We start from the raw sequence: 23,025 nt of genomic DNA on the forward strand, positions 1-23,025 counted from the left end.
AAAGTCCAGAACTATTTAAATAACTATCGCCGGGTTGATACAAATACTGATGGACTGTAACAAAAACATATTGTTTCCATTCGTATCACTTACAGTCTCACAGTGGTCAATGCTTCGGCCCTAACTTATTTTCAAACCAACCGTTGTAAATTTTCCGCTGCTTACCACGATAAATGTGGAAATTAGTTTGAAATTGATTACAAAATTATTAATTGCCTCTGCTTAGAATAACCAATTACTGAATTTGACTAATGTTGGGTCTATATTTTGTCAATTGCTCTTTATGTGCTCATGTTTTATGCTTAATCAGTTATTTACATCTTTTGATTTGAGCATTGCGGGTGAAGATGAAGTGAGAAAAGTATATAAAACGCCAGAAAATCATTAAGTGTTATTTTCGTTTCTTAGCTCTGTGTCGATTACGCTTCTGGTGGACTCTTTACCCCCAAGTGCATCTTTAACTCAGTAGTCGGTGCCATAGTACTACTGAAAAGATGTTTAACGAAGTAAGTGTAATTAATCTGTTAAAAAAAGAAGAATTAACTAGTAAACTGATGTTAAACTCGCCTGGTTAATATTGAAGTGCGACGAATTTGACTATTTAGGACCTCTTGAGCCCATAAAGCTCTGTATATGCTGTATGGTCTTATACATGTGTGTCAGGTAGACTTAGTAGGCAATACTAATATTCTGATGTGATTGATAACACACGTTTCGTAAATTATATGATGATTGACTATTTAATAGATATCCTTGGCATACAAGTGATGTTTGGTTTAGTGCGTTCCTAGTGATGACAAATCAACAGAGACGATTTATAAGGACATAATATTGATGGTATTTTCATTTTGTTAAAGGCTATTAGCAATATGATATTAAACCAGAATATATGGTATGATTCACAATAAGACAACTGCCAACCACAGTCTTTATAGCGTGATTTAAACAAATGTAGGTCATCGTGCAACCTTCAGCAATGGCTAGTGCGTATATGGTTATCTATGAAGCTAAAGACATGACTAAATCTAGATATTTTTAAACAAAATAAAAACCCAAATCTTAAAGAGGGAAACCTATTATTACCACTGAACTTATTACTGCTTAGTTGAGAAATACACTTCACGAATGCGATACGGTTATATGTTTGTTAACTCATAACCATTCTCCTTACCTAGTATATTAATAAAAAAAAACTTTTAGTAAAATTATTTCCCTACTTTAATGTGTGGTTCTAAAATATGGTGCATTTTTCGAGAATGAATGTCACAAAAATGAAGAACACAAAAAAAGGTATTCAGTCTTATCACAGTTCAAAACAAGGTATATAGGTCTCGCAACAAAAGATACAAAAAGGAAGAAACAGAAAATATCAAAGGAACATTTAAGGAATTTCAGTCATTGAATCAATCTCTTCGGAGACTATAATTTATATTATTTTAAATATCAATTATGATGTAGGTGGTAATTACATTTGATACTTTTTTCTCCATTAATTGTTAACGATGTGATTACATTGGACATTTTGTCAGATACCATCATATGTCAACTCAAATGACTCGAGGCGCATTTAAATCAGGGCTAACAAGTATTATAGCGAGCAAATTGGTAAAATATGCAAAACAACACATCTGTGTACCTTACAGTAATCTATGGTGAGTGTACTTCCAGTAAATTTGTGGTTGCATACAAATTGATGAAATTTTAAGATAGCATGAAAGATTTCTGAATAGTATTAAGCACTTGCAATTTTTTCTAATTGGTTATATCGTCAATATTTGGATAGACTTTGCAAACAAAGGCAACATTAGTATTTCGCTGTTCAAAATTCATAAATCGATTAAGAAAGTAAAACAAATCCGGGTTGTACACTAAAACTGAGGGAAACACATCTAATATAAGTGGAGAACTAACACAACAGAAACAAAATACTAAAATGCAAAACACACTTTTCCTGACTTAGGAACAAGGTATTAGAACAAATTAAAACATTTGTAGTTGATAAGTGTAAAAGAGGGTGAAAGATATCATAACTCATAGATACAAAATAAACTGACAATACCATGTCCATGGTTAAAACAGAAAAAGGCAAACAGACACAAACTAGTACACAAGACACTACATAGAAAAACTAAAAATGGGGTAATCTCAGATGCTTTGGAAGGACAGGTAGATCCTGCTGCACATGTGGCACCCGTCGTAATATGTTCATGTTATTGTATTAATAACCCCGAAAATAGTATAATTCAGTAAAAAGTAAAATCACAAAAATACTGAACTCAGAGAAAAATTTAATCGGAAAGTCCATAATCACATGTCAAAATCAAACGACAAAATACATAAAAAACGAATGGACAACAACTGTCATATCCTTGACTTGGTAAAGGCATTTTCAACTGTAGAAAATGGTGGAGTAAACCTGGTTTTATAGCGCTAAACCTCTCCTTTTGATGACAGTCTTATCAAATTCCGTTATATTTACAATGATGCGTGAACTAAACAGGCATAATAAATAAAAAAGTCAAAATATGGGACATCAGTCATCATCTTGTAATAATTTTAAAATGAACAATTTAACAGCACACAAAGACATCTATCTACAAACACATTCATTGATTCGCGTGTCCCGTTCGTGTAATTAAGGATTTTACGTCTCCGTCTTGATTTGTGTGTGTTTACCGAGTGTGCGCTATGGTTTATTCATTGTATAATTGATGAGATATAACAAAAACATCGACAATTATTTGTTGTCATAAAAGTGTTTTCAATCTTTAAATCGTTGATATGTCACTAAGAATGCGTATTTGAAAGAAACACAAACACACTGGAACATGTTTGATTTGAAATAAAGAATAAGTTATCATTATATATTATAAATTATAAAGTTTAATTATTTGCTTTAATTCCGTATATATGTGGAATATTCGAGTAACAATTAACGTTATCATACGAAACTATTATAGTGTTCTCTTTTTTTTAAATCATTTTCTACGATTTAGGCGGGAACCATCTCCCGAAAAACGTAGAAAAATCATCCAGCTTACAGGAATTAGGAAAAACTAAATCACAATCAAAAGTAAACACTTTACCGTACATTTCAACTCACAATCCCCGATAAAATAAAGTGTTCGATACAATACATAATTATGTACCATTTTTACAGAGCTATCAGAGGATGTTGAAATTATTGAAATCGCATTAATTAGTTTATAACAAACGGCAACCAGATTCGTTGTAAAGGTCACTGACCGCGCAACATCCAAAATTGAAACCTATGGACAAATGGATTATGTCCCTTGATATGTTAAGGCTTTCCAAGATCGAGCTCCGTAAACCACGAAATTATATTCAAAAGTAAACATCAATGTCCCAAACAAATGAATGTTTGTGTAAAAAACGTCATTCAGAACAAATCTATCATTTAATTCAAAGCGTTGTTTGTATGAAATCGCTAGAAACTTTAAAAAAAATCAATTTGAAACTCATGATGTAAACAATGTGACGTTAACATGAACAATTGTAAATCAGGCCTAGGTGATAACTAAACAATCAACAGCAATCAATTATATGTCAAGTGAAACCCTTCTTTCTTCCTAATAAAGATGTGCACTGCCCGATCGTTAAATGTCGAAATATATAACATGTATAAAGACATATCTCTAAAAGTCCATGATGGGTATATTAAAGGTATTCAACGAATACGAAATGTGTGGAGAATATATGTAGGACTCAAAGGTGTGATAGGGAAGCTGTAGTGCAATTGTCATACTAAAGTTGAAGCGTTCGTACCGAAATAAGATAGTATTTTTGCTGACGTGCAATAGTTAGGCCTGACGTTTTAATATTTTGACGTTTTCTTGTAAAGTGTAACTTTGGAAAACTTGGATTCGCAGTACAAAGCCGACTTCTAATTTCATTTAGATTTGGTTAAAAAAATAACTAAGGAAATGATATGCAATCAAAGTAACAAATGATGCGAGTCCAGACATTTTTTGAGTAGTGGAGGTAGAGGTTACAGACAAACGTAAATCTAAGACGGTTAGATAAGCATAGAGAAAAAAGCGACTAAGAGATGATCTAGGTCTGCAGATTTCGGAAGTATGTCGCAAATATTGGGAGACTTATAAAATGTCTTGATATTAAACTTGATTTAATAGGGGAGCCTTGGTATAGCTCTCCCTTGACACTATTTGCGAGTATGATCTTGAGAATCGATGATAGTTCATCAGAAGGGGTGATAAATGACTAACCCGTGTTGAGAGAGAGCAATATCTCTTGCACGATAAAGACATCCTTGTAAACTTAGAAAAAAGCAGGCTACTGTCGATCGTGATACAAGACAGAACTCGCTCCAGCAAAGTTGAAAGGGATTCATATAATTGTAATAAATTGTTTCCCTATCCACTGTACATAAATATATTTAAATCTCAGCTTAACTTACTTAACTTTTCTTGAAATATGTTGCTCTTGATTCTGTGTGTAAATCTGTTTTTTGCCAAATTTAGTAGAGATAATCTTATGTTATTCTTGTGATGTATCCTGCTTTTAAAGAGAACCCACAATATAAGCAAAATTTGGCTGTGCTTACAGTATTTCTCTTCTGAAACGGGTTAGTCAAAATGGACCCGAGGTTTTAACTTGATACCATCGCATTTAGCTAATATAAACCATCACTTGATCGTGACATTAACGTCCACTTTACAGTAATACCATCGCAGTCAGCGTTACTACAAACACATTAATACGTTGCTATCAATAAGTTAGTGTCACTAAGTCACATTGCATCAACACACTTCAGCGTAGACTATCGTACTTCAGCATGACTATCGTGTTTCGGAATACAATCGCAGTTCAGAGCCATATATACGTTTATATATGGGTAATGAAGAAGTAAGACTGTTATTGGTTTCAATATGCATGGCAAGCAGATTCTCTTGCATCCACACAATATCCGTTAAGCCTCGGTCACACCTTACCGGATAGCTCGAACGGACGCCTAACGGATAACTTTTTTTCAATCCGTTCATGTCCGTTAGACGTCCGTTCTTATCCGTTGACGTCCGTCCATAGCCGTTGCATGTCCGTTGAGTGTATGTTTTATCCGTCGACGTCCGTTCTGTCCGGTGTAAAATTTTGAGCATGTTCAAAACTTTGAACGGACGTCCAACGGATAAAATGTCCGTTGAACATCCGTTAGGCTTCCGATTTGTACGGTACTCGTCCGTTTCGTTTCCGTTTTGTATCCGTTACGTGTCCGTTATACATCCGTTGGAGGCCAGGTCTGGAAGGTAAAGTTAGGTGTGTAGTTTCGCATTTTAGCCCCTTTGGATTTTTCAAATTTGAGAGCTAGCGTGCAATAAAATTTATTTTTGGATAGCTGAGTTTTAAAATAGCCTTTGTATTGGGTTTATATGGACATCAAGGTTATGTAATGTATGTAATATAGGCTGTTTTCTGTATGACAGTCCGTATTTGCATGTCCATACCATACATTGCTCCAGCAATTATTGTAATGTTTTTGTCCAACTTTTTATTGCTGTCAACAGTTTCTAAACAGGTATCACTCAAAGGCATTGAAATTCTAGTTTAGTCCAAATTTTTGGGGGGACATGTGACATGTTCACTCCCCTTTTTGCAATATTTTATGGTAAATAAATGCAGAGTGTTGCCATGGATACACATAAAAGGAATTATTTTTCACCCTTTTAAATTTTGAAAATGAAATCAATGGAAGATACATATGCACATGTACAACAGTTAGCATGGTTAGGTAAATGTATTAAAAATCCAGGAATAGGAGATGATAAAACATTTTGTGACTCATTTTTAATTTTATTTTCTAACTGTTGAGTGCATCCAAATTCACCAACGGAGTTCTTCCGGACGTTTAACGGATAAAACGGATGAGAAACGAGCTACTACCGGACGTATAACGGATAAAACGGATGATGAACGCGTCAGAAATTCTAAATATTGGTATTTCAGATTTCTTAAGGTTCATGAATTCTTATTATCCATAATCGATCTTAAAGTAACGGCACGTCTTCAAAATAAAGCAGCTCTTATTCAGGACACTACCCTTTAGAGGCATTTTGAAGAACAAACCAGAACAACACAGAAACATTTTGAATATGTATGCGATGTACATGTATTATTATTGTCGCCTTTAATTTTTCCGTATATCTAGTTCATCCGTTTTATCAGGTACGCTTCCGTTAGGTGTCTGTTTTATGCGTTACTCGTCCGTTGATGTACGCTCGACATCCGTTCTTTCCGGTACGTCCGTTTCTCGTACGTTGCATGTCCGGTGTGTGTCCGTTAGGCATTCGTTACGCGTCCGTTTTATTCGGTCAGTACATCAACGGACAGCTTTTATTTTCATCCGTTAGGCGTCCGTTCGAGCTATCCGGTTAGGTGTGACCGAGGCTTTATACATCCATAATCCAGCCATACGAATATATTTTTTTTAATGTTCCCTTGTTCACAGACGACGAGCAAATACACAGAGCTCTAACATTACCAAGATACAACATCCAGGTACTCTTTAGAAAAAATCTATGACTGGTTGGCAAATGAAAATGATTACAAAAATGTAAAAATTGTTGATTTTCAAGATAAAACAAACACGTTTCAACATAACATGAATTTTTTTGTTTTAAAACTTGAAGGCAGACAAGATCAGATCCAAGAAGAAGAACAACACCTACGCCTACACAAAGAATTCATGACAGAACCAGTCACAACAGAACGCAAAAAATGAGCTAAATTATATAGCCTTCCAAATACCGGTTCGAATCCGAACATCACTGAAGTGACTATATTGTCGAATTCCGGATATGGTGCTCTAATTTTTGCATCTCATGTTTGCGGTATACTATATTTCACGCAAGTTTAATGTTTTCTGTTAAGCAATCGACATGACAGTCAGCAAGACTTAAGATCATATTTTGTTCGACCTGTTAGTAAAATGCGTTCTTTTTAAATATACTTTTTGCACATTTTTTCTTTTATAAAATGTTGCTTTTGCTGTATTTAGACCCCTTTACCAAAATACACATACATGCACACGTATAACATTGTGTGTTTCATACAACGCAATCATAGGTTTAAAGATTTTTTTTATTTCTAATTATTGATATTTATTTATATCAAGTACGTTTAAACTAGTAACAACTCTACGACAGATTTAATCCATCGAATCAACAGTGATGGTTATACAAGGATGACAACACATTATGTTTATAAAATTCGTCTAAATAAGAGCTTAACAATGCTAGATCTTATTATTCGATGGCCGAACTTCGAACTCATGCTACTGAGATATCGTGGCTTCACCACTTAAACTCTTGATTTCATACATTCCTTGTGAATAGAAAAACCCAAGGAAATCAGGAAAAGAAAAGCGTGCACCGGAATATTGTATAAATTGGGCGATTCCTACTCCGTATGCAAGCACTGCTTGAATAATGCTACAAAGAACTGTTAAGTTAACGATTCGGTGGCTGAAATCGACTCTCATTGTCAATTTCTATTCGTAAGTAAAGATGTGAGGCAGGCTTAAAAGTAGCTGGTGTATTTATTATCCCAAGTTCAATGTAATAGATGAGTCCAACATAGTTAGAAAATTGTAAGCTATAAGGTGAGAAAACATCATTTTTATGGTGGAATACTGCTATCTTTTTTTTATCTTTTCTTTTCTTTCTCCCTTAGAAACTCCTGTATTATGACAGTCTCATATGAATAAAGGAATAATTCGGCATAAAGACGGACACAGTTTGTTCCCATGGCAATGCCGATTGTTGATTGCAGAACACTTCCGCCAAACGTAACAAATATGAACGTGTTATTTTATTTTATGTAATGCATAAATTTGTGCATTTAAGATGTGTGCAGTCCATTGTTGTTGTTTGATCTGGTACAAATGTGTCATTTAATGCTATTTAATTTCCCGTCTTCCAGATACTTTTATATCTTACCTAGTGTAGATTTATGTTTTTGTTTTAAGCCTTACGGTGATCATCACTGAATACATGTGTATCATAAAGGGGGATGCTTAATTCAGCGGATGACACTTTTCTACTCGAAAATCTTATTTATGAATCATCTATAAATACAAAGAAGATATTGCAATTATGATACATAAAATAAACATACCTTTGATATTGTTCCAGTGTAATTCATTTTGTCGCTCTGCTTCTATTGCTCGCTCCAATGTATTGGAAAGTTCTTTTTCAATGACTGGATTTATTTCAGATGTCAATAGAAAGTCGATTCTGCAGATGTATGAGGAACCTCCTAATTCGATGATGCATTGACGAATTTCTGTCCAGACTAACAAGAAGTCTTCTTCGTTTATTGCACATTTTGAGCAATGAGAAACATACATATTCTTGAAAACACGAATTCTATCAATATTTGCAGACGTGGATCTATCATCAACTCTTGGCAGGTTTCCCCAACCTTCCTTGTGAGGACACATTGTATTAATATTTCTCAAAATTTTATACATTGTACTTATATCAAGATCTGTTAAGTCACCACTGTAGTTTGAACCATCTGGGTATATTTTTTGGCGTTCATGATTATCCAACACCAGCAGCAATCTATTCTTCATTCCGTTAAAGGCGTATCCCAAATTAGTATTCGGTAGTCTACCTTTCAGAACGCTAGCTACAACATCTTTGGCAATGTGTATTATAAGTTGCACTAATTTCAAATGGTTGTAACGTTTGCATCTTTCTTCTAAATCAACGAAAAATAAGATACAATAAAGTAATGGTCAAATCTGACACAATATGAGACCCAACTCATACATTAAAGCAAACGATTATTTGTAATTGTTTTTGCATCAAATGAACATAGATACAATGTATGAATGCACTGAAACCATGGTTTTTTGATCGGAAAATTGCTTTAATAAAGCTAGTGCATAATATTAATACTGTTATCATGGTTATGTTTTATTGTATCAACTTTTCAACATCAATGAATATGAATAAATCAAAATAAAATGCCTTATTCTTATAATTCAATGTAGAATAATGGAATATAAAGTTTGGCTGTATCTATAGAACATGTAATTTAAACAGAAAAAAACATGTTTACTTTGATCTTTTTTACCGATTATAGAAATTAAGATTCTCTCTTTGCGAGTTTATCAAACCTTTAAATAATCTTATTCTAAAAGTTTAAGGTTACCATCTCAACACTGCGGTCTGTGTTTTTTTTTTCTGCTTTGTATTAATCTGATGAGATATCTATAGTGTGTCCTTCTGTTGTATAGTAAAAGAAAAACGTTGTGTATGGAGAATCAATGCATGATGCAAACCCAGTACAAACACAGCCATATAAAACACAAAAACACACAAAAAGCAATCGAAAAGCGCTAGTTTTCCTGTTCTTCAATTAAAAGTCACAAAGAGTCCTGTACCAACGAGCAAGCAAACAACTTTCAACTCTCTGTTAGTTTAAGACAGCCCATAACACCGGTTTGAGCGGAATTCTCTGCAATGTTATTCCGCTAGACTTTGTATGATGCATCAGAAAAAAATCGGGTCAATTGAAATCGAATATACTGAACAGCATCTAAAGCAACATAATAGGTGATGTGCGTCTAATAAATACACGACTCTTCCTGATTGAGAGTGGGTTGGTGCCTTCAAACATGATTAACCCGGCCACAATATTGATGTGCTTGTATCAAATCAGGAGCATTTAAATGAGCTTTATTCGAATTTTGCTGATTCTCATATGTGTTTATTGTTTTGCATTCAAGCATAGCTCCTTTGTATGTTTCTTCTTCACACCAACGAACAAGTTTAGGACAGGACATGTGTAACCCTGCAATATGCTTTATGTCAGGAGCCTTAAGTTCATTGGTTGTCGTTGGTATTTGTCAGTGATATCATTTTTTGTTAATTATGTTGTTATTAATAAGGCTAATTGAATTGTTCCTTTCTTCATGTTGAGGCCGTTTATAGCTGACTTTTCGGTATGGTATTTCCTCATTATTTAAAGCCGTGTGACTGCTTATGGTTGATTTCATCCAATTTAGTAAAAACTTGTGTCATTGGCAATTAATGTAAAAAGTGAAATGACAAAAATACCGAACTCAGAAGTAAATTTAAAACGAAAAGTCCTTTAACAAATGGCAAAAGCTCAAACTCATCAAAGAAATGACAAAACTGTCGTACTCCTGCCTTTGTACAGGCAATTTCTTATGCAGAAAGTTGTGAACTGAACCTGGTATTATAGCAAGCGAAAGCTCCCACTTGCATGACAGTCGCATCAAATTCCATTATAATAACAACGATGCGTGAACAAAACAAACAGACATAGTAGGTGAAAACATCACAAATCGGGGTACATCAGTCAACATTGGTTATAATCCTATAAAAGATAACAACTTTGTAAACAAAGACAAATAGATTTTTACAACGTTTTTTTTAATTTTTCTTTCAAAATGTTTGTCTCAAATTACTATATAAGTACTTATCCTAAACCATTTGCATTACAATTTGATGAACACTTTCTTTTACATAAATGCGTGTTACATTTTTCAAATCTGTACCAGATACTGTTTTGACAACTTATATATATATATATATGTAGGACTCGGATCTGCGATGGGGACGCATAAGTGCGAATGTCACGCTGAAGAGCGATGGTCCACGCCGAAGTGCGATGGTCCTTGCGTTGAGGTGTGTTGGTTTATCATGGCCTTTGAATATCGCGATGTTTTCAAATACAGCATTGATCCGCATGCAGGAGGATAGGGTTGTAGATGAAGGATTCATTCTAACAAAGGAAAGGAAGCGAAAAAGACAGTACGAATGTCGCAAGTTCCGGAAAGAAATTTTAGCATTACATGTAGGGGCAAATCATGGGGCGCCAAGCGGCTAAAAAAAGAACTTGATCAGCAAATGGGCTTAACATTGTTTGGAATTATGCCGCAAACTTTTCGTTTGATAAATAAAATATATTGATTTAGATTTTAATTTTGATTTATCTTTAAGTAAGCTTGGCGTGATTTTATGTGGACAATTTAATAAAGAAAAAAAAATAACAATTAATTGTTAGAACATGTATTATCAATGATTTTTTTTTTATATCAAATTGATATTATGTTGTTTTATTTCAGAGAAAAATCCTGATTTGTAAGAACACATTCGCTCTAGTCTTATGTTATTGTGGTTACAGTGACAATTGTCTACGCCATGTTCGCATCCTCATATAAGTTTCGAAACTGTGATATAATTATCACGTCTCACTAATATTTAGTCAAGCATACATGTGTTAAACAAAAATAAAATGTTACCGCTTTGTGTGAAATTATTTTTTTACTAAGACAAAAATTCAGCCCCTCCCCCTTTTTGAAGTTACATGGTTGCTTTCTTAATGATATTAAATGTGCATGTCTATTTTGCTATTATACTCCATGTCACAGGCAGACCATCGCACTTCGGCGTAGCTATCAACAAAGTTAAGGTAAAACTGCCGTCATCGCACTTCAGCGTGTAAAACCATCGCACCTCAGCGTGGGCCATCGTACTTTAGCGTGACATCGCGGTTCAGAGTACCATTGCGGTTCCTAGTCTTACATATATAATAACTAATATTCAATCATTGGACCCTTTACCGTCTGTTTCTATTTTCACCTCTGTATCTTGCTGGCCTGTATCAATAATCTAAACAAAAAGAGAAAAAAAACAAACATAACCTACTTAAATTACATCTTATGTTGAACACATGTTTATTCATAAGGATTATAGTTACGATACTGGTGCCAGGTCATTATTAAGAATTGCTTTGTTAAGTTTTGAGTTGTGTAATTCGCATTGTGATACGAATACGTTGACTCTTTAGAAAATACTACTTTATAGTTCAATATTCTATTCAAACATAAGCTGATAATACATGCGATATGAAAAATGACATGTTATGATCTTTTTATCATATGCTTCAACAGTAGAGAAAAATAACAGATTCATATATTGATCCTTTTGCGTGGTTCCCGAAGTTTAAAGAGAAAAATAGTTCACGGCCGTCGGACCCAAAATTTAATACATTCAATCTGAAATCTTTCTATCATATGCCTCAACAGAAAGAGAGAAAGAAAAAAAAACATATTATGGACGAATCGACAAAAAAATAAGTCAACAATATACATACTGATCATTGTTTGGAAAAGTCAACTTTTTAAAGAAACTTTCTAAATTATGTTTCAGTGGTTTTTTTTTTTTTTTTTTTTTTTTTATCGTTTTAAACAATATACTTTCCAGTATTCAAGAAATTGTTTTGTACACTACTTTGTAATGTTTTTCACTGAAAACGTAACATTAAGGTGTATTTTCCGGAATTGGCCGAGTATTACCGGAATGCCATGTGATAACGTTACGGAAAGGCATGTGATAACAATCGAAGCATGTGATAAACTTTTCATATCAGCCCGCTAAGCACCAATTCGAAAAAATATGGAATTTAAGTCAATTTAATGCTATTATCATACGGTAAAATTTATATGTTATTTAGTCTAAGTATATGATAAACATAGTTACAATATTAGATAGATACGCGACGTCCTATAGCTAATGGCGACGGCAAATAAAATAATGCTATACGTTCCCGCAATCTTTGATTGCATGGAGGCAAAATGGAAATAAAAAAGAAAAGTAGAAAAATTTACAAACGCAAAGAATTCTACTGTTACTGTCTTTGTAGCTTTAAAATTAAATTCACAAATTAGTCTTTTAATTTGCCCCTCCGGCATTGGATGTAGAAGAGAGATAAATATATTGTTTCTGAGTCTTGGCCTACGTAAACTGCGTTTTTAATGTCGAAAATTAAGATAGATAGGCAGATATATTATGATTATACTGGTTGACGATAATGGGTCGTCATATTAGATTTTTTTATATATATTTACCTGCTTGCTGTAAACTAAATCGAGTACTTTCATGTTGTTTTCTACAATTAAAATTATCTTCAATCAATTGTAAAATATAGCCAAACAATCAATACATTGTTTTCAATATTGTTTCGTATATGTAGCTCTTATAGAAGTTGTACACTGCTACGCTTAGCTATTTTGTTCTAATATAGAAGCAAACTACTTAAGATGGAATGATGAATTTAGATAATATTAACATAGTAGTATTATGATATTCCTGTTAAAAGTTACTGAGTCAAAACATCCGAAAAAATAATTAAAAAATGGCATTTTATGTGACGCTATGATACTTTATCGTCTATCAAAGATTCTTATGCAATCCAATCCAAGTGACTATATATCGAATAGATATAAGAAGATGTGGCATGAGTGCCAATGCGACAACTCTCCATATAGTCAAAACCATTATAGGTCAAAGTACGGACTCCAACATGGAGCCTTAGCTCAAACTGCACAACATGCTATAAAGGGCCCAAAAAATTACTAGTGTTAAACCATTCAAACGAGAGAAACAACGGTATAATCTATATAAAAAACGAGAAACGAGAAGCACTCATGAACCCCATCAACAAACGACAACTACTGAACTGAAGATTCCCGACTAAGGAAAATTGCAACGGGTTTAAACGTTTTAGTGGTACCAAACCTTCACCCTTATCTGCAACAAAAGTGTAACATCACAATATAGAAAGACATACTATTAAATTTCAATTAGAATGGCTTAACTCAATCAAAATACATATTGATACACTTGAACATACACGGAACGAATACTTTTTATTTACAATACAATATAAGAAGAAGACTATTCATTTTTAATTTCAAAATAAAAGGGATAACATTTCAAAATAACAAGAGCCAATAATTGCATAAAAATCATTGTTATAAAGAGAATATTTAAAAAAAAAAGAAATCATAGAATAGTTTATGTCTGTTCATTTACCTGCATTTTGTATAACACTATGTGAATATGCACCTTTTGGGTATTTTCCGTTAATGAGTGAAACAGATATTTCCCTACCTGAAATAATCAATGATTAACAAGTTCATCGTATTTATTTAAATTTGATTGATAAAAGTCTTTATAGCACAGTGGTTGAAAGCCGTATTGTGACCCAGAGTTATTGACATCCTCAGTTTAATGTCACTGGTGATATTTTATTTCAAAAATCATATACATGATATGCATACATATAAATAAAGTAATACATTAATGCTAAGGGTTTTTTAAAGATTAAATGTTATTACCTGGAGATATTCAATTTTCAGATTTTGAAATGTATTAATACGGATATGAACCAAAGATGTTCCGAAATGATCAAAAAGTGTATTAAGTTGTGGTATTTTTTTTAACTATTGCTTATCTTACTGTTAATTTTGATTTAGAGTATAATTGGGTCTGCTTTTGTTAGTAAATTATTGCAATTAGTTTGTTTTTACTATAGAAGGATGAATAGTAAATCGTGTTCTACTAAAACAACATACCACACAGTGTTCGTGCCCGATTTAAATTTTCTTCTTCTGAAATAATATCTAGTTCCCTCCGAACGCGATTACAGAAGTCTCTATCCTGTAAAATATATGTTAATATATTATCAAAACAATTTATATTTATTTATCTTGCAAAAAAAAATAATTCTAAAACAGTCTCTTCCAATTTTGTGAAATTCCAATGTGTAAGTTCTCTCAAATTCGTGTTTAATTTGGTATTCCTATGTGTTGTTCTGTTCGCGGGATAATGTAGTTCTTTGATAAAGCAAGTACCATGCAAAAATTCATTATTTACGATGTTGTCTCCTTTAAAAAAAAATCATTGTTTTGCTGATGGCACTTTCAACTTGAAAGAACGATTATATCACGAACAGTAAGATCTGTGTCAAAAGATTTCTTATCATGCTTATGTCACGGTTGTTTTTATAACCATTATACTATGTCATTTTGTTTTAATTTCCGCTTTCTAAACCTACCTTGGATATAAAAAGAAGATGTGGTATGATTGCTAATGAAACTGTCAACAAGAGACCAAAATGACACAGACATAATTAACAACTAAAGGTTATCGTACGGCCTTCAACAACGACCAATGCCCATACCGCATAGTTCTTCTTGGAGTTATGTTTTTGACACCTTTTTACACCTAAACTTGGTTCAAGCGGTATCCTCTATAACAAACTCTTAATTAAATCTTTCAGTATAGCAAAATGCCAGCGCGTCAGACAAACCAAATCTATAACCGATTTTTATTCTTCAGTAGAACATGCATCATGTACCTATAACAACGCCAAACAAAACATATCGGCTGATTTTGTTTTTCTTTGAAGGCGGATACATTTGGATAAAATATTTGTATCCCTTTTTATAAAACAGTGTGTCTGCGAATTAATTTGTACTTTGAAAAATATATCAAATTTTATACGCATGTTATAATGCCCCCTGCAAAGCTCTGATTCCTTTCACGGATTTGGCTATACTTTTTTGACCTTTTGGATTATAGCTCTTCATCTTTTATATAAGCTTTGGATTTCAAAAAGTTTGGCCACGAGCATCACTGAAGAGACATGTATTGTCGAAATGCGCATCTGGTGCAAGAAAATTAGTACCGTTAATTTTATTATAAATTACAGGTTATATTGTATATATTTACATGAGACATAAAAATCTAAAAACCAAAACCCAGATACTTCCAGAGGTTTATATAGGTGATGCTATTAATGTGAATTTTTAATGAAATTTTACCGTGCGTTGTTCATGTTGTTGCGCATTAAACACCCTTTTGTGAAGACAATCGGAACTAGACTTGATTGAAGACATTAAAAGAAAATCAGTGACAAGCATTCTGACAAGAAACAGGCAAAGATATAATACCTCCTACTATGACACTCACTAATCAACTCATGTAATTTTTCTATTCAAAGTAAATGAATATTTATGAGTCCGTGTATCGGCACATTTCTTTGCCTCAGTTTATATTATCAAGCTGTGACCTTTTTGGTCAAATGATAGTTGAAACATGACAGAATACAAAACATAAAGAGAAAGTTTACAGGCATAGTTCATGTGTATTTGTAGTTTCGAGAGAATCTGATTTTATTTCACAATTTATCATGGGCAGATCATATCGCTTACCAAGACAGTCTGTTAGTTGAAAAGATAATTCAATATTGATTACATTGATATACATAACATTCAAGTTGGTCATCCTTAAATACCCGATAATAGTAACGTCAAAATCATACTTACCATTATAAAACAAAGACTATTAAAAGCATCCTGCAAAATACATTTTCTGTTATCTTGTACTAGGGTTCGATTAAATATTGTTTGATTTATTGATTTGCATTCACGTTTAAAATAGTCAGACAATTTGCAGTGGCTGCCAATTGTCACAATGTGTAATTCCATGTTGTTCCATATTTTGACAAACTCAATGTCGTTTACTTCACAATCTAGGGCTGCGATAATTGATATCTGTATTTGGCCTTCTGACACAGCTGTACATGATTTGAATAATGGGCAAACTGTGCTGAGAATAAACATATGCTGATTATTGTCTAGACTTGATACTGTTATCCCTCTCGATGCGGATATGTCGAGTTCTCTTCCCTCTTCGGGTATATCATCTTGTTTGAAGAGAACATCCCACTGGTCTTTCGATATCACTGGTGTAATATGTTCTGATAGGATAATGATATGCTGTTCTGGTGGCAAGAAAGGCTGAATGTTTTTCCCTTTGGAAGTTAAAATATCAACATAATTTCTATATAACTCATCCTTATGAGTATTCAGTAAATCTTCAAGATTTGTTTCTTTCAAACAACAATCCCAGAACATATCAAAACAATACCTCGATAAAATAGTGTTAATTGTATTTACCGAAAGATCTTTGGAGTTTACAGTTGATGATTGTCTAAGAGCTCGTTTTACATCTTCAAATTGCAAAAAATTGTTGTTGAGAGTTATCAGCCAATCAAGTAAATGTAACTGTCTGCCAATGAGATAAAAATCAAGTAACCATTGTTTTACTTCAGTCCCAGTGCGGAAGAGTGACACCAGTTTGTCGTAGTTTTCTTTTCCAGGATTGTTCTCCTTCCATTCTGCCATTTTTCTAAAATATACATTTATTTGTTAACATATAATCAAACCCCTGTTTGTTCCTATGTACCTATAATGGACACATTCCAATTAAATATAAATAACGATATATTTGAAACTTAATCTTTTGCGTGATCAGTTAAATGAATGTTTCGGAATATCGTTCATTTTGTTTAAAGTTTATAGCGCAAATGTGCTGTAGAGATACAGGTGAAAAGAAAGCGCAAACATCCTGCGTTCGTCTGATCACGTCTTGTCTTTCACAATCAAGATAATGCGTTGTCCGATCTTTTACGATTAATTTTGATGAAAACAAGATAATATATCATAACTAAAGATAGAATATGTTTCTCGGTAAACGATAGAGGAAATAAAGTTTTATCGATAGAACATTTTTAAATGTTAGTCAACATTTTTTTTAATAAGCGTTCAATGTGTAAAACAAAATTAAAACCTATATTCCTCTTGTTGTTATTCTTTTCCACAACTTGTCTGTGAAACTGTATCATCACAGTTTATTTGAGCTTGTTTTATTTGCATTATAACAATTATGTCCAATATACATGGCTTTTTTTATGTTCAGTGCATGTGGCTTTTATTGTTTATCGCTGCACCATAATTAGTAAACATATACGATTATACACGAGCTTTAGAATTATCGAGACCGCATAATGTAATGAACATATTTTATAATTGTCTACCGTCCCCCTTTATCGATTGATGATTATTTCACCTCCTTTTGAAATTACTTAATCGAATATGAAGTCATATACACTAAAATGTTTGTCTGACGTGACAATCCAATATCTCAAGGCTACATTTACACAAACAGTTCACTAATTCTAAAGAAATAAAAATCGGTTTAAACTTCGTTTTTAAAAGGAAACCTTCATAACTATGTATTGCAATAAGCATATATAAAGTACATCGACACACAGCTCACTGTATGAATACCTGTCAAACTCACTACTACATGTACTAGTAACCGATCAATGTTTTGTCGCGCAGAGAAGCTCGAAACAATGTAATTTATAAAATGACATTGTCATAGTTCGAGGGAAATGTTGGTTTCTGTATCAACATCAACAAGTATTATTCTTCAGTGTGTTGTGAACAACTGATTCAAAATAATGTTTAATGTTGATTTCGACAACTATCTCCGAAACTGCAGAAGAAACGTTTAGTAACTTTATCCACCAACAACATATGTCCAAAAACAGTGAAAAACTACGGGTACGTGCTAGAAGACGGTCGAAATATTCTTAATTACGAGCTAGAACCGTTTTCAACATTGGTGTCTAATCTTTTTTAATTACATCGTTGAAGATCTTAACACTACAACATTTTACAAAATATTCGTACCCTTGAAACTTCAATAAGAAGTCAAAACATATTCATGTAAATAACAAACAACTAGACTGGTATTACTATACAGAAAAGGGGGGACGAAAGATACCAGAGGGATAGTCAAACTATATATATATATATATACCACAAAGTCGATGTTTTGTTGTAAGATAATCCGATATAATGGCATTGAACGATTAAAACCCTATTCATTAACAAAAGAGAAATAGTGTGATTCAAGCAAATCCAGTATTTGCTATAACATTTAAAATATGAATTATAAAATAATTGAATTATGATTTGGACGTTTTCATTTGATTAGATTTTTCACGATCATTTGACGATCTTCAAAAGGTGATTCTTTTCATTTCATGATCCCGAAAACCCACTTCATGTTTAGCAAAATTTCCCGATTATATTTCCTTCGCGTTGTTATACCTTATACCAGAGCTTTCACGGTCCAATCCCAATATGTGACCCGCATAAGTTTTCTTTTTCGATCTTTTTTCGATAAACCGAGTGACACTTGTGACCGACCTAATAAATCCACTTAAATTAGTTTACGAACTAGCGATGTATACGTAACCAAAACAATTAGGTTTTGAGAGTTTTATTGAATGCCAACACTGTCTTGTTATGACCATTTTCATTATATGATGTGCATTTACCTTTATATGATGTGCAATTGTCATTATATGATGTGCAAACACCTTTATATGATGTGCAAATATCCTTATATGATGTGCAAACATCATTATATGATGTGCAAACATCATTATATGATGTGCAAACATCATTATATGATGTGAAAACATACTTAAATAGATGTGCATAATACTTATATGATGTGCATATATACTTATATGATGTGCTTATATACTTATATGAAGTGCAAATATACTTATATGATGTGCATATGTACTTATATGATGTGCGAATGTACTTATATGATGTGCAAACATTCTTATGTGATGTGCAAACATTCTTATATTATGTGCAAATGTATTTATATTATGTGCAAATATCCTTATATCATGTGCAAATATTCTTATATTATGTGCAAATATTCTTATATTATGTGCAAATATACTTATAATGATGTGTACATATCATTATATGATGTGCAGGTACCATTATATTATGTGCAAATATCTTTATATGATGTGGTTGTGTCATTATATTATGTGCTTGTAATATTATATTATGTATTTTGGTTTACTTCATTATATGATGTCGAAACGTCATTATATGATGTGCTTTCATCGTCCTTATGGTCAATGAACATGATTACGATTAGAATGATTACTCTCTACGTCATAACTGATTCCGATCTGCTTCTGTAAACTATAAACCCGGCTAGAATATGTGTCTATCGCTAGCGAGAGTGCAATTAATAGGGAAAATGAGACAATGCAATTTAACAACACATTCAAACATTTCGGAGGGAGATTAAGATCAACTAATACATGAGCTAATTGGGGAAATTTGTGGCTGTGGTGAAAATATAGTAAAACAAATTTTGAGGCTCTTTATAGGTTGCTATTTGGGTTAAGCAAAGGCTACGTGTTGAAGGTCGTACTTTGACCTATGAGTGTTTACTCTTACAAATTATGACTTAGATGGAGAGTTTTCTCATTGGCTCTCATATCACATGCATTGAAAATACATCATTGAACTCACAGTCAGTTTTAAAAATATTTCACAGCAACAGCTATAAAATTATCTACTCATGCATAATATGGCGAGATGGTTTGTTTTATAAAATGTTATTAAATAATATAAATGGTGAGATGTAAACCATAAAAAGTTGGAAATACTTGTGATATGACGTATACATGTAGTGTTTTGTACTTCCTTAATTTTTCTTTGAAACAATCTTTTTTTCCACAGAAAAATTAAGCCAAAATATCCAAATTCGGAGACTGCATGCTGAATCTACGTACTGCCCGCAAAATGTAAAATGGTCAGGTTTGGTAATGTTCACATATTTGTATATACAGATTGTTTATTTTGCTAATAAAATTTTGCAACTTGAGTATGTCAACAGATTTGGAGTGGCGTCAGCGGTTTCTGAGATACAGAGGGATTGATTCCTGTTGCAGTGTTTTGGATTTTATTTTTCATCCGATTAGATTATATTTTTTTCATTGTGAACTCATTTTGATCCTTTTTGGTAATGTCAAAGGATTTTACGTAGTTCATACGGTTATTCAGTTAAAAGGGCAATACAAAAAACCAACTGAAAAATACATTTTGCCACACTTTTTCAATTTAGGGTATTTGATATTTTTATTTTCCAACAGAGATGAATTAAGTGATGCCCGTCTTTTGCATTATGTTCCTGGTTTCCGTCTCTTTAAACCCTTACTGTGTCCACCTTATTACTGTGTCCACACTCTTTGTTTCAACACATGCCCAATTGTTCCGCGATTATACTGGCATCTTCTAGAAATTATAATTCGGAATACTTTGCTTGCTTGTGACAATGGTGTTCGACACGGAGAAAACTTATCACCTTTTCTATTTTCTTTACTTTTGATTGACTAAAAAAAATTCTTAGTGAGTAAAAATTTTACAGGACTTAACAGAACTATATCAGAAGATCTGGAAAGAGAATTAGAAAAATATCTTAATTTGTTTATTATATTGTGTCGAGTACTCGAAAACCAGTCCTGAAGAAGCTTTGTTCATTTATATAAAAAACAATATAAACACATGCGTTTGTTCTCCTGACAAAATACTTTTGAAACCTCTCTCTCTTGTTTTGTATATATTGTAAAGTTATTATTGTTATCTCTGTACTGATGTCATACATTAACTTTATGAGAATAAAGATATAGATTTAGAGGCCATAATTAAACTGGTATGGATGATTGCTTGATTAATATTTAACGCCACTTTCATGCTATTTCGTGGCCTTGTGTTTATATTGGTAGAGGAAGCCGAAGTTCCCAGAGAGACCAACCGACCTTCGTTTGAAAAACTGACAATTCTGGTCAATTAAGATAGGAGTCGAGCTTACCTGCCACATGCGGTATTCGAACTCATACACCTAAGTGTCGACAGACTAGTGATACAGTAGTTCGACTATTCACACCACTCGACCAGCGAGCGTCCATCTCTTTCATCCGAAATGGTTTAAAGGAGATATGGAATGAACTTCAACTCGGTGTATTTCATTTGATGTAAGCTTTTTATTATGTTTTCGTGCATATATTTCACTACTTCAATATAGATGGTTATAGATGTATGCTTGATGTGCAGCGGCAAATTGATATGCATATTCGTAAAAGAACATGTTACAGTTTGCATGTAGTTTAAAGGTTTGGTTGACTTGCTTGCTTTGTTTGTATAAATGTTTGTTCAAGCATTCAATAACATCATACAAGCTGAAACCAAGTCTATATGTTGATAAGCATTGTAAAACTTAATTAAAAAATCAAGTTTTACAATTCTAATAAACAGATACACTGGGTTTCAGATTGTGTGATGTTATTGAATGATTGAACAAACATTTATACAAACAAAGCAAGCGAGCCAACCAAACCTTTAAACTAAACACATAAGGAAGGTAGCTGTAACATGTTCTTGTGCGAATATGCATATCAATTTGCCGCTCATATCAAGCATACATCCATAACCATCTGTATTGAAGTTGTGAAATATATACACGAAAACATAATAAAAAGCTTAAATCAAATGAAATACACCGAGTTGAAGTTCATTCCATATCTCCAGCATGTGGCAGGTAAGCTCGACTCCTATCTTAATTGGCCAGAATTGTCAGTTTTCCAAACGAAGGTCGATTGGTCTCTCTGGGAACATCGGCTTCCTCCACCAATATAAACTCACCGCCACGAAATAGCATGAAAGTGGCGTTAAATATTTAGCAAGCAATCATCCATACAGGTATAATTATACCCTCTAAATCTATATCTTTATTCTCATAAAGTTAATGTATGACATCAGTACAGAGATAACAATAATAACTTTACAATATATACAAAACAAGAGATAGAGGTTTCAAAAGTATTTTGTCAGGAGGACAAACGCCTGTGTTTATATTGTTTTTTTTCTTCTTTCTAATAAACAAAGCTTCTTCAGGACTGGTTTTCGAGTACTCGACACAATATAATAAACAAATTAAGATATTTTTCTAATTCTCTTTAATTCCAGATCTTCTGGTATAGTTCTGTTAAGTCCTGTAATATTTATACTCACTAAGAATTTTTTTTAGTCAAACAAAAGTAAAGAAAATAGAAAAGGTGATAAGTTTTCTCCTTGTCGAACACCATTGTCATAAGCAAGCAAAGTATTCTGAATTATAATTTCTAGAAGATGCCATCTTAATCGCGGAATAATTGGGCATGTGTTGAAACAAAGAGTGTGGACACAGTAATAAGGTGGACACAGTAAGGATTATAAGAGACGAAAACCAGGAACATAATGCAAACAAGAGCTGTCAAAATGACAGTAAACCGGATTCTTTAACATTTATTTGTGGTCTGGCATTTATCAGTATTACAAGGACCAAAACTCCTAATAGGTAAAATTTATGATTATGAATATCAAACTTGACTTCCATGTTGTCAACAATAACAACATATAAACTAGATAGAAAATGACCCTCTAGCAGGACA

The 23,025-nt window shown here is 33.0% G+C and overlaps 2 protein-coding genes across 2 annotated transcripts in view; one reads left to right on the plus strand and one right to left on the minus strand.

Annotated features, from left to right (window-relative positions):
- Positions 1-23,025, plus strand: part of LOC139499281 (uncharacterized) — a 740,979-nt gene that overhangs the window by 242,479 nt on the left and 475,475 nt on the right. The window lies entirely within an intron of this gene.
- LOC139497820 (uncharacterized) overlaps positions 1-23,025 on the minus strand; it is a 48,462-nt gene that overhangs the window by 17,474 nt on the left and 7,963 nt on the right. Inside the window, exons 2-7 of the mRNA XM_071286055.1 lie at positions 16,187-17,051; positions 14,432-14,516; positions 13,890-13,967; positions 12,923-12,963; positions 11,636-11,684; positions 8,152-8,739 (exon numbers count right to left, since the gene is read on the minus strand). Coding sequence (XP_071142156.1) covers positions 8,152-8,739; positions 11,636-11,684; positions 12,923-12,963; positions 13,890-13,967; positions 14,432-14,516; positions 16,187-17,047 — 1,702 coding nt within the window. The 5' untranslated portion in view covers positions 17,048-17,051. The remainder of the gene's footprint in view (positions 1-8,151; positions 8,740-11,635; positions 11,685-12,922; positions 12,964-13,889; positions 13,968-14,431; positions 14,517-16,186; positions 17,052-23,025) is intronic.

Source organism: Mytilus edulis, chromosome 12 (assembly GCF_963676685.1).
Source record: "Mytilus edulis chromosome 12, xbMytEdul2.2, whole genome shotgun sequence".
NCBI classification, from domain to species: Eukaryota; Metazoa; Mollusca; class Bivalvia; order Mytilida; family Mytilidae; genus Mytilus; species Mytilus edulis.